Source organism: Callithrix jacchus, chromosome 9, assembly GCF_049354715.1.
Source record: "Callithrix jacchus isolate 240 chromosome 9, calJac240_pri, whole genome shotgun sequence".
NCBI lineage: Eukaryota > Metazoa > Chordata > Mammalia > Primates > Cebidae > Callithrix > Callithrix jacchus.
The window spans coordinates 69565883-69579333 of NC_133510.1; the positions used below are offsets into that span (position 1 = coordinate 69565883).

General features: G+C 40.5%; 1 protein-coding gene across 10 annotated transcripts in view; it reads left to right on the forward strand.

Moving 5' to 3' along the window:
- RACGAP1 (Rac GTPase activating protein 1) overlaps positions 1-13451 on the forward strand; it is a 36599-nt gene that overhangs the window by 3700 nt on the left and 19448 nt on the right. For 5 of the 10 annotated variants that reach the window (XM_035256838.3, XM_035256836.3, XM_035256839.3 and 2 more), the window contains exon 2: positions 8142-8230. The exons of 1 other annotated variant lie outside the window; for it this stretch is intronic. In XM_035256838.3, the coding sequence (XP_035112729.1) occupies positions 8146-8230 (85 nt within the window). In that variant the 5' untranslated portion in view covers positions 8142-8145. The remainder of the gene's footprint in view (positions 1-8141; positions 8231-13451) is intronic. 4 more of the 10 variants (XM_035256832.3, XM_035256834.3, XM_035256835.3 and 1 more) reach the window with 1 other exon arrangement.

The following is a 13451-nucleotide window of genomic DNA, read 5'->3' on the forward strand; positions in this document are numbered from 1 at the left end:
TCACTGAGGATAATGGCCTCCAGTTCTGTCCATGTTGCTGCAAAAGACATGAGTTCATTCTTTTTTATGGCTGAATAGTATTCTGTGGTGTATGTCTATCTATCTGTCACATTTTCTTTATCCAATCCGCCGTTGATTAACACTTAGGTTAATTGCATGTCTTTGCTATTATAAATTATGCTGCAATAAACATATTAGTGCAGGGGTCTTTTTCATATACTGATTCACCCTTTTATACCCATTAGTGGGATAGCTGGATGGAATGATAGTTCTAGTTTTAGTTTTTTGAGAACTCTCCATACTGTTTTCCATAAAGGTTGTACTAGTTTACTTTCTTTCTTTTTTTTTTTTTTAAAACAGGGTTTCACCATGTTGGTCAGGCTGGTCTTGAACTCCCAACCTCAGGTGATCCACCCGCCTTGGCCTCCAAAGTGCTTGGATTACAGGCGTGAGCCACTACGCCCAGCCTTTACTTTCTTTTTTGAGACGAGGTCTCACTCTGTCTTCCCAGGCTGGAGTGCAGTGGTTGCGCACTGCAACCTCCAACTCTCATGTTCAGGCGATTCTCCTGCCTCAGCCTTCGGAGTAGCTGGAATTACAGGTGTGCACCACCATGCCTGGCTAATTTTTTGTTTTTAATAGAGATACAGTTTCACCATGTTGGCCAGGCTGGTGTTGAACTCCTGGCCTCATGTGATCAGCCTGCCTTGGCCTCCCAAAGTGCTGGGATTATAGGTGTCAGCCACTACACCCAGTCTGTTTACTTTCATTCAACAGGTATTTCTTAAGTGAAAAGCGTAAGAAGAAGACAGTCCTATTTGGTCTTAAAGGAATGTGCAGTTAATTTGGGGTAATAGAACTTAAGATAACTGGTGACTCTGGTAGGCCTATACTCTGTTGAGAGTACTGTACATTAGTATACCACTTTTAGAAAACATTTTGGCACTATTAAGAGCCATAAAAGGTTTTTATACCCTAATATAGCATTCCTAGCCTTGGAAATCTATTCTATAGAACACAGTCACCTGAAGAAAGATATTGTCCATAGGAATGCTCAATTCATTTATTCACCAAATATTTGTTAGTCATTTACCAAATGTCAGGCACTGTTCTAGGCATCAGGGGCTTAGCAATGAAGAAAACACAAAAATCTCTGCTTTCTTGGAACTTAAGCGAGTGGGGAAACAGACAATAAACTGAATAAATATTTAAGTATGTTAGATGGAGAGAAGTACTTTGGAGCAAAGTAAAGCAGGGAAATGTTAGAGAAAGTCTGCAATTAGCTGGGCGTGGTGGCTCACGCCTATAATCCCAGCACTTTGGGAGGCTGAGGCGGGTGGATCACGTGGTCAAGAGATCGAGACCATCATCCTGGTCAACAAGGTGAAACCCCGTCTCTACTAAAAATAAAAAAATTAGCTGGGCATGATGGTGCACGCCTGTAGTCCCAGCTACTTGGGAGGCTGAGGCAGGAGAATTGCTTGAACCCAGGAGGCAGATGTTGCGGTGAGCCTAGATCGTGCCATTGCACTCCAGTCTGGGTAACAACAGCAAAACTCCATCTCAAAAAAAAAAAAGTCTGCAATTTAAAATAGGATGGTTGGAAAGACCTTATTGAGAAAGTGACATTTGAGTAAAGACCTTAGGGTGAAAGAGTGACCATGCCAGAGATTCCAGGCAGAGACAAGTGAAAAACTGGAAGTTACCTAAACGTCCAAAGAAGAAAATAGTAAAACAAATAGTTGTTCATCAACTCCTTAGAACTTAATGGAAGTATGATAGGAAGAAGCAAAACACAAAATTTTATGTAATATACGATTGTAACACTGTGAAATATGAGTGTAAAATGGGCAAGATTAGAAAAGGTGGTACATATATAGTTGTTTAGGGTAGTGAGATTTTTGTTTTACTATTAATTTTTTGAATATAGAAAATTAAAAATAAACCGTATTTTTATATCTGCTAAATGAATGTTATAGATAATAATGGAAATCATTTTGGACTGAAATGGTTAGAGAAGGCTTCAGTGAATTGGTAAGACTTATTCTAGACCTTGAAGGATGGAAGACCAGAATAGGAAGAATTCACAGGGAAGAAAGAAGTATTTAGTATGCCAAACTGATGATAATTTTCTGAAAAATTACAATTCAGATCTTCCCTTCCTTATTTTAGTCTTCATTCATGTTGGATTGAGAACATTTTGTTTACTCTTTCTGCAAGTGATTTGCTTATAAAGAACATTTGGTTTCAAGATAATCTTTCTTCCCGCCAGTTGTATTCACAGGGAATACAACTTTCATTATGGTGAAGAGGTGAAGCAGAAGCCAGACATTTCCGGAAAATAATTGTCCTCAAATGCGTTCATATGAAAGGATCTTAAAGAACTGAGATTATCTTTGAGAATGGTTTCCTTGACAGCAGGGAATCTATATTGTTGATTTCTTGGGAATCTCCAGATTTAGCAATGTTTGTGGGAAAGTTTTTTCTTAAAACACTTTCCTGAAAAAACTCAAGCAACCTTTCATTGCTTTGTCTTAAAGTATCTAACACCCTTGATGCATCTAAAAAACCTGTTATATAGGTCTCTTAATAATGTTGTTTGAAGGAGGAGGAAGAAGAGGATAGAGACTTTTCCCAGGGTACCCTGCAGTAAGATCTGTAATAGTCGGTTATTCTGAAGGACGATGTCTGTCTCTTGGCTGGGTGATTGAAATTAAATTGGGGGCTCAAAGCAATCACATCCAGCTGAGACTCTTTCATGGTGCTGCCAAATTGTTCCCTTAGGGATACTCACAGATTGGGAAACTGTAACATAGTGACTTCTCCACCTCTGGGGCTCCCCATCAATAACAGCTGAGATTCTCTAGCACCTTTTGGTTTAAAGTGCTCCACAAACTGATTTTCTTGCTGCACACAGGGATCGTTTCAGCTTTCCCGAAAGGCAGCAGTCTCTGTTGTGGAAAGTGACAGCTGTTTTACAGCTGCAAAAGCAATGTACTACAATATGACTTTGTTTTTGTTTCCTTTCACATTAATGTATCTCTTAGCTCTGGACTAAATAATACATGGGGGGAAATAAACAAGTATTCATGAGGGTGAAAATGTGACCCAGCAGGAAAATTACAATTATTTTCAATTGACGTTGAATAGGGTGAGTAAATTTTAGCTTTTTGAGTTACAATTTGGCTGAGATATCAGTTAGTACTGATATAGAAAGATATTTTTGTCATCTATAAATAATTCCTGAGAGTCACTTCTGTAGAATGTTAATAAAAATATATGGTCCCTTAGCATAAAAGCGAAGAGGATTATATTCTGCTAGTGCCATTTTTGGATTACCCTAAGTAAATCTATGTTAGAGGAAAAAATAACTCTCCAGAAGCAGCAAACCTCATCTAGAACAGCTTGTTTAAAAGCCTAGACTTGGTCAAATTTTGCTGTTTCCTTGATTCTTCTCAGTCTGGGTTGCAGCTATAATTTTTATGTTTTTTATGTGTTTTATATGTGTTACTGTTCATATGACATGTTATGATTTTGGGGGAAGTCTCTGAGTACCTCTGCAACATATATGGTCTAATTGATATTTTTGTAACATATCATCTCTTCAATGTATTGGGTTGGAGAGAATATAGATTTTGGACTCAGACCTGGATTTCAATGAGAGTTTGACTTTATTAGTCGGTTTAAGGTCTCTGGCCTTAGTTGTCCATTGTTTATAAAATGGAGATAATTAAGTCAGTGAGACCAGGCGTGGTGTGCATGCCTGTAATCCCAGCATTTTGGGAGGCTGAGGTGGGCAGATTGCTAGAAGTCAGGAGTTCGAGACCAGCCTGGCCAGCATGGTGAAATTCCGCCTCTACTAAAAATACAAAAAAATTAGGCAGGCGTGTTGGTGAGCACCTGTAATCCCAACTACTTGAGAGACTGAGGCAGGAGAATCGCTTGAGTTTGGGTGGCAGAGATGGCGCAACTGCACTCCAGCCTGGATGACAGAGCAAGACTCCATCTCAAATAAATAAATACATAAATAAGTCAGATTCACTTAAAGAAAAAGTATATGTGAAGTGTCTAGTTTAGTGCTTGAGTCATTTCAAAGCACCTAGTAAATACTGGATTCCTTTCTTTCTAATTGTGTAGCAATATTTTTAAAAATAGTCTAAAATTCTGAATTTAGTGATATCCTTATTGGGAGACAGCCTGGTTGGGGAAAAACACCTAGATTTGAGAATCACTGTTTTAGGATGGAAATAACAATTCTCAGACCAAAACCAAACCTAAACAAAAGAAACTCACTTCATACCAACTAAAAGATACCTTGTATTTTGATAGTAAGATTCTCAACTTACACATTAAAAAATTTTTATGATCTATGAGGTGAATAGAGCAAGTGTTATTGTTTTCACTTTACTTTATAGATGAGTCTTGGAATTTCTAAGTGATTTACTGAAGATTATACTACTCGTAGATAGAAGAATTAAAAGTTTGTCCCAGGACTTTCTTATTTTTCTTTTCTTTCTTTTTTTTTTTTTGAGACCGAGTTTTGTTCTTGTTGCCAAGGCTAGAGTGCAATGGCATGATCTTGGTTCACCGCAGTCTCCTCCTCCTGGGTGCAAGCGATTCTCCTGCCTCAGCCTCCTGAGTAGCTGGGATTGCAGGCATGCACCACAATGGCCAGCTAATTTTCTATTTTTATTAGAGACGGGGTTTCTCCATGTTGGTAAGGCTGGGCTTGAACCCCTTGACCTCAGGTCAGCCACCCACCTCAACCTCCCAAAGTGTTAGGATTACAGGCGTGAGCCACCGCATAGTTTTATTTATTTATTTTTAATACAAGAGGGTCTTGTGATGCTCAGGGTGGTCTCAAACTCCTAGGCTTAAGTGACCTCCCTCCTTGGCCTCCTAGTAGCTGAGACTATAAGCAAGCACCACCACACCCAGCTTGTCCCAGGACTTCTGCTCCTCCCTTTCCCCTTTTAACTGTTTTTTTTCTTTTTTTTTTTTTTTTTTTTTTTTTTTTGCTTTAAGCTATATTACACATTTATGTTGAAATAGAATGGAAATGCTTTTGACCAAAGCGTCACAGATATGTGTGTGTGTTTGTTCTCTGACTTAACATTTATCAAATACTTTTTGTGTGTGTGAGCATCATATTAAATTCTACATGCTTGTGTGTATAATACAGTAGCGCCACAAGAAAGATTTCTCCCCTCAAATTTACAGTCTACCGGGACACAGGGCAGAATCATCTTGTAAAGTTTAATTCAAGTACAAAGTGTATGTATCTGAGTGGCAACTGTCTGAAGCAGTGGGGGAAAGACTGGAGGCAGGGAGCACAGTTGAAGTGAGTAATGACAACCTGCAAGTGTTGAGGGAGTGGGTATGATACATGAGAGAAGAGTACCCAAGGTTTAATGATTATGCTGTGGGAAAGGAAGGAACTAGAGGTGATTCTGAAGCTTGGAACTGAGCCATTGAGAGAATGATAAAAGTAGGGAAATCAAAATTGGAAGTCAGTATGGTATGGGATAGGGTAGGTCAGTGAGTAGGGTGGTTGATGGACATCAGCAGGAAGGGTAGAATAATGTCTGGAGGATGAGACAGGAGAATCACTTGAACCCGGGAGGCGGAGGTTGCAGTGAGCCGAAGTGGTGCCATTGCACTCTGGCCGGGTGACAGAGCAAGACTCTGTCTCAATAAAAAATAGGCAAAAGAACAGGTTACATTATAATTTAAGCCTTAAAAACCCTCCTTAAAAAGTTTTTTTTTTGTTGTTTTAAAGAAACAGTTTTGAATATCCTAGCACCATGAAATTTTCCTTTTTGAATTCTTGGACAGATAGAAGTTTTGCTGTTGTATTGTGCTCACTGTCTTATAGTCTCACAATATATAAATGAGTGCCTAGATGATAGAAAGCAATACCTTATATTAAAACTACTAATTAAAGTCTTCAATTTTTACCTCATGAGAGCCAAAGAAAATCAACATTTTAATCGACTACCCAATGTCCTGCCCCTGTTGCTGTCTTTTAGCAGTTGGGACATATTGCTTGTTTCCTTATATTGTTCAATTCATGGAGTCTCCATGAATTCCACAGCTCTTCCTGCTGGTTTTAATGCTATTCTTTTTCCTATTTTTGAGACAGAGTCTTGCTCTGTTGCCCAGGGTAGAGTGCAGTGGTGCAATCTCAGCTCACTGCAACCTCTGCCTCCTGTGTTCAAATGATTCTCACTGCCTCAGCCTCCCCATTAGCTGGGATTTCAGGCATCCACCACCATGCCTGGCTAAATTTTGTATTTTTAGTAAAGATGGGGTTTCACCATGTTGGCCAGGCTGGTCTCCCAACTCCTGACCTTGTGATCCGCCCGCTTGGGCCTCCCAAAGTGCTGGGATTACAGGCATGCACCACTGCGCCCAGCCTTTAATGCTATTCTTTTAGTTTTGTTCTTAGTTTAGAGAAAGATCTTTGTAATAAATTTGTTGGTCTGGTTGCTTAGCAACTTGCTGTGATTATGTAGTTTGGAACAGATACTTGCCATTTGAAAATCTTGATTTCCGGCCCTTATTCAGGTATATGTTGCATCCAAGCTTGGAACTGAAACCTTTTTTTCTATTACAGCAATTATCATATGAGTATAAATGAATAATTCTGCACAGCATTTAATAGAAAATATCTTTATGTTCATATATTCTTTTTCTTTTTTGAGAGAGTGTTGCTCTGGCACGCAGGCTCTCCATGGATAGCTGAGAGGCTATCCATCTCAGCTCACTGCAACCTCTGCCTCCTGGGTTTAAGTGATCTTCCTGCCTCAGCCTCCCAAGTAACTGGGATTACAGGTGCTTGCCACTGTGCCCAGCTAATTTTTGTATTTTTAGTAGAGACAGAGTTTCGCCATGTTGGCCCAGGCTTATCTTGAACTCCTGACCTCAAGTGATCTGCCTGCCTTTGCCGCCCAGAGTGCTGGGATTATAGGTGTGAGCTGCCGTGTGCAGCCTATGTTCATATATTCTTTGTCCTTTATACTTTTTAATATATTTTTTTCTTGCCCTCATAGTTTAGAGTACAATCTTATAAACATTGCAAAATCACTAACCCTTCATAAGAGTTCTTAAAATTTTATTTAGGAAATAAGGGCCTGGACTAGAATGTTGAAGCGGTAGTTGAGAGAAACATAAGAATCCTTTAATGGTATTTCTGAGGATGTTAAATTTCTGATGAAATTTGACTTTTTATTTCATTTCCTTGGTAGTGTTCATAACACCCAGTTAATGTCTTTCTTTCTTGACTGTTAAGATCCTATTTCCTCAACGTGTTCCCAGTTAAAGTCTATTTGGAATAGAACCGCTTGTAAGGACACAGTTTTTACTATGATATCAGCAGGGGGGGAAATACGAGGCCTGAAATTCGCTATACAGAACACAGTAGCAAATGATTTTTGCTTTGCCCTTCTAACTGTGAAGGTGGTGTATTGTCTCTCTGATGCCAGAATGTGGTACAACATAATCCTTTGCCTCTACTTAGTATAAATTTATTAGACGTAGTTCCTGCACACAGCCCAGCAGAGGCCTGCATTACAGAAATAATTCTTGTGCTGCTGAGCTGGCAATTTTCCCACTTAATCACTCATGTGACGTCATCTGTGCTGTTGGTAGGAAATGTGCTGACCATGTCCTGCATTTTAAAAGGCAGTTGCAACCGGGGCATTAGCTAAAAATGAAATTAAAACTAAATATTTTAAGTTACATTGTAGGTCTTCAAAGCCCACAAGGAATAAACTGGCAAAAATATTACATTAATCAATAGGCTTGACCTGAAGAACCGTATTTTGTTGTTGATCAGTCACTTAGTAATCAACTGACGTGCTCTTTCCTAGTTGTTTTCTTTTCTGCTCCAAAGTGATTGGAAGGGATATTATATTCAAAGGTCTGAAATGGTTTCCTAATTTTCAGATGAGTCCTAAACATTTCAAGTTTGTTTTTATAATAAGAATCACACAAAACATCTGTTGTTAGCTTGAGATTCTTATAATGGTAGTTATAAATGGAAGAGTCCAGATGTTGGTCACTGATGGCTGGATTGCTATAGAATCTTTTGTCATTGGGGAGAAGGCAGGACCCCTAATGTATATTTGATTTCTTGGCAGAAAGATGGATACTATGATGCTGAATATGCGGAATCTGTTTGAGCAGCTTGTGCGCCGGGCAGAGATTCTCAGTGAAGGAAATGAACTCCGTAAGTCATTCTGAGCTGACCTGTCCAAAAGGAAAAACAGATTTCAAATTTGGGATTTTTACAAAGCTGAAGTATGTTCCAATCTTAAAGTTGTTTTTCATTTGGGTTACCAAAAAAGAAACCAGTGGTCATTTATGTGGTCAAAGCCTAATGGGCGCTCAATCTAAATGGTCATTAAAATTCTTTTCTATAACTGCTCATAATAGGTTTTAGCCAGGCTTTTTTATTTTATTTATTTATTTGAGATGTAGTGTGTCTCTGTCACCAAGGCTGGAGTGCAGTGGTGCCATCTTGGCTCACTACAACCTCCACCTCCCAGGTTCAAGCGATTCTCCTGTCTCAGCCTCCCAAGTAGCTGGGATTAGAGGCACACGCCACCACACCCGGCTAATTTTTGTATTTTTAGTGGAGATGGGGTTTCACCATGTTTGCCAGGCTGGTCTTGAACTCCTGACCTCAGGTGATCTGCCCACCTTGGCCTCCCAAAGTGCTGAGATTACAGATGTGAGCCACTGCACCCAGCTGCTTTTTTTTTTTTTTTTAATCAAGATTCTTTTTCCACTAAACAATTGGCACTATTTTCTGTGCCATGAACTGGGAAAAATTTACTAGGATGTTGCTTTCTTCTTTAGAGTAGTAGTTGTCTGTATTTTTTATCCTGGATTTTCTTTGTGTTCTATAAAGTATTTTCAGTTGAAGTGGGAAAAAAGTCATAATTTCTTTCTTCTTTTTTTTTTCTTTTTTTTAAGACTCTCACTCTGTTACCCAGGTTGTGCCACCATGCCCAGCTACTTAAAAAAAAATTTTTTTTTTTTTTTGAGACCAAGTCTTGCTCTGTCACTAGGCTGTAGTGCAGTGGCGCAATCTTGGCTGACTGCAACCTCCACCTCCTGGGTTCAAGTGATTCTTCCGCCTCAGCCTCCCGAGTAGCTGGGACCACAAGGCGCGTGCCACCATGCCTGGCTAATTTTTTTGTATTTTTAGTAAAGACAGGATTTCACTGTGTTGGCCAGATGGTCTTTGTCTCTTGATCCACCCGCCTTGGCCTCCCAACGTGCTGGGATTGCAGATGTGAGCGACCATGCCTGGCCTAAAAAATTTTTGTAGAGATAAGGTCTCCTTATTTTACCCCAGGCTGGTGTCCAATGCTTGGCCTCAAGCAGTCTTCTCACTTCTGCCTCCTAAAGTGCTGGGATTATAGGTGTGAGCCACCAGGCCTGACCCATAATTTCTTTTTGAAGGAGATACTAGGCATCTGCTTTTATCTACTTCATATATTTGATGCTTAGTAATAAAGGATTGAGAGCCAGGTTTGGTGGCTTGTACCAGTAATCTCAGCTACTCAAGAGGCTGAGGCAGGAGAATCACTTGAGGCCAGGAGTTTGAGACCAGATGGGGCAACATACCAAAACTGTCTCTAAAAACATTAGCGGTCAGGCACAGTGGCTCATGCCTGTAATCCCAGCACTTTGTGGGGCTGAGATTGGTGGATTAATTGAGTCGACGAATTCAACACCGCCTGGGCAACATGGCAAAACCCCATCTCTTTTTTTTTTTTTTGAGATGGAGTGAGACTCCATCACCCAGGCTGGAGTGCAGTAGTGTGATCTCGGCTCACTGCAACTTCTACCTCCTGGGTTCAAGTAGTTCTCCTGCCTCAGCCTCCTGAGTAGCTGGGATTACAGTCATCTGCCATCACGCTTGGCTAATTTTTGTGGTTTTAATAGAGATGGGGTTTTGTCATGTTGGCTAGGCTGGTCTTAACTCCTGACCTCAAGTGGTCCGCCGACCACAGCTTCCCAAAGTGCTGGGATTACAGGTGTGAGCACCCAGCTGCAAAATCTCATCTCTACAAACAAACAACAAATTAGGTGGTATGGTGGCATGCTCCTGTGATCCCAACTACTCAGGAGGCTGAGGTGGGAGGATCACTGGGGAGGCAGAAGTTTTCAGTGAACTGAGATCGCACCCCTGTACTCCAGCCTGAGACAGAGCGAGATCCTATTTCAAAAACAAAACAAAACAAAAATAGGCTGGGTGTGGTGACACATGCCTGTGGTCCCAGATACTCAGAAGGCTGAAGGATTGCTCGAGACCAGGAGTTTGAGGCTACAGTGAACCATTATTGTGCCACTGCACTCCAGCCTGGGTGACAGAGGTTGACTTCATCTCCTGGGGGTTGGGGGAAGGATTGAGTTGGGGTGGTGAGCTGGGGAGGAAAAGGAGATGCTGATAGACAAATAGTCTGGGAAATAAATTAGCAAGAAAGAAAAATGGGACTGATGGTACTGACATGTGATCTAAGGGAAATTATTCTGTATCAACTTCTCTTTGTATTGCCATCCTCTCCTATTTCAGATTTTCTTTAATACCTAATTTAGTAAATGTTGCTTTCAAGTCAGCCTCACTGGTGTAAAAAAGTAATGCAAGAACTGTGTCTTGACTTTTTTTATTTCTATAGTACTTACTGTGGCATCTTGCTTATGCCATTCAATATTTTCTTTGAATTGATTGATGTTTTTAATAGCTCTTATCCACTTAAAGGCCTTTCAAAACAATATTCTATTTTCTCTCTCTAATAGCTGCTACATGACCCTGTCATCTGGTACCAGCTAAGTAACCACCATGGCATACTAATTAGGCTTCTCTTTGAGGTCACATCATCTCAGAAGATGGATTACTTTAGAGTGTGGTGGGGACTAGAGTGTGGAATAAGAGATCTTAAAACTCAGGTCCATTCAGCAAACATTTTGTGAGAACCTATCAAGGCTTCTAGCATTTTTGAGTTCAGGGAAAGGGATGACTAAATGGTTTTATGGTGGAAAGGGTTTGAGCTGAGCTTTAGATGTAGAGTAGAATCTCAACAGGCAGAGATGAAAGCGGGTATTTTAGATCAGGTGACACAGCCTGAGCGGAGGCAAGAGGGTATGGGACTTGAGGGAAATAGGAGTAAGGGGGAGTAATCAGAATTGTGCTTTTTGAAGATTACCCTGGCAGAGGTGTAGGCTGCATTAGAGGTGGATGCTGGGAGACTGACTAGGAATGACATGGTTGTCATAGCTCAGGAAAGAGGCAATAACAGCCTTAATTGGAATGGTGGTTGTGAAGATGGAAGTAGGGAGAAATGGGTGAAAGAGATTGTGATCATAAGACCTCTAGAGGGAGGCAGCTGACAGAATGTGGGAGCAGAGGGAAGAATCTGAGGTTTTGAGTGTTGATAACTAGTGCTGGCTTTTACCTGTTACTTCTGTGTCTGTTTTTCCACCTATAAAATAGGAATTTAAACATCTTTATTTTCTTTGTGGAGTGGAAGTGCTGTGAGGATTTAGGCATAAATTGAGATACTAGTTATGGAAATACTTTGGGAAGTGATTATGCCAAAAATCTCCCCTCAAGATACTTATTTTTACAGAAATCCTGATTTTGTTATATAAGCAAATTTTTATCTTCCCATTGATTTTTATTATAAAATAGAGGTACATTTTACCTCCTTCTCCAGATCTCTGATTTGGAATGTTGGCTTTTTTATTTTTTATTTTTCATTTATTTAATTATTTTCGAGACAGAGTCTTACTCTGTTGCCTAGGCTGGAATGCAGTGGCATGATCTTGGCTCACTGCAACCTCACAGGTTCAAGTGATTTTCTTGCCTCCGCCTCCTGAGTAGCTGGGATTGCAGGCATCTGCCACCATGCCTGGCTAATTTTTATATTTTTAGTAGAGATGGGGTTTCACCACATTGGCTAGGGTGGTCTCGAACGCCTGACCTCAGGTGTTCCACTCACCTCGGCCTCCCAAAGCACTGGAATTAGAGGCATGAGCCACCATGCCTGGCCTATTTTTAATTTTTTTGGAGACAAGGTCTCACTCTGTTGCTCAGGCTGGAGTATGGTGGTGCAATCATAGCTTTTACAATATTTATTTATTTATATTATTATAATTTTTTGGAGACAGAGTTTCACTCTTGTTGCCCAGGCTGGAGTGCAATGGTGCAATCTCAGCTCACTGCAACCTCCGCCTCCTGGATTCAAGTAATTCTCCTGCCTCAGCCTCCCCAGTAGCTGGGATTACAGGCACACCCACCACACTGTTCACCATGTTGGCCAGGTTGGTCTTGAACTCCTGACCTCAAAGTGATCCGCCCACCTCAGCCTCCCAGAGTGCTGGGATTGCAGGCATGAGCCACCCGTTCCTGGCCTACATTTTTAAATCTTTTGAATGTGCACTTTATGATGGGATAGTACCAAGCTGAATTGTGATCCACCAACTAATAAAAACAGTGCCATGATTATTGATCTTCAACATCAAAATTGTTTCTGATCTGTAGTCTGAAATGCCTTCTGATCCACCTAGCAAACTTCACTCATAGCAGAATTGTACATAAAAGTAGTATCTTTTGGCCAGGTGCAGTGGCTCACACCTGTAATTCTAACACTTTGGGAGGCTGAGGCAGGTGGATCATTTGAGACCAGCCTGGCCAACATGGTAAAACCCCATCTCGACTAAAAATACAAAAATTAGCCTGATGTGGTGGCGCACACCTGTAATCTCAGCTACTCGGGAGACTGTCTGGGTGACAGGAAGACTCTGTCTCAAAAATAAAAAGTAGGCTGGGCACAGTGGCTCATGCCTGTAATTCTAGCACTTTTGGAGGCCAAGCCAGGTAGATCAGCTGAGGTTAGGAGTTTGAAACTAGCCTAACCAACATGGTAAAACCCCAACTCTACTAAAAATACAAAATTAGTTGGGTGTGGAGGCACATGCCTATACAGCCAGCTACTCAGGAAGCTGAGGCAGGAGAATCTCTTGAACCCGGGAGGTGGAGATTGCAGTGAGCCAAGATTGCGCCATTGCACTCCAGTGTGGGCAACAAGAGTGAAACTCTGTCTCTAAGAAAAAAGTAATATCTTTTTTTTTTCACTTTTTTCACCTGCACACACAAAAAGTAATATCTTGGGTATGTAAATCCTCTGTTTTGGGTCTGACTTAAACTAAGTTGAAGCAGTAATTTAATAAAAGAAGTATCCTAAAGAACAAACAAACCAGCAAAATTAGGTCATATGAAAATCTTTTTATTCTCAAAATTGTTTTTCAGTTCAGTAAATATTTTGAGTGTGTATGTGTACCGTATTTAGTTTGCAAACGGATATGTTTTTTTCTTAATCTTAAAAAAAAACACAAAAATGTAGTATGTTTGACTAACACAGCATATTTCTTAAAAC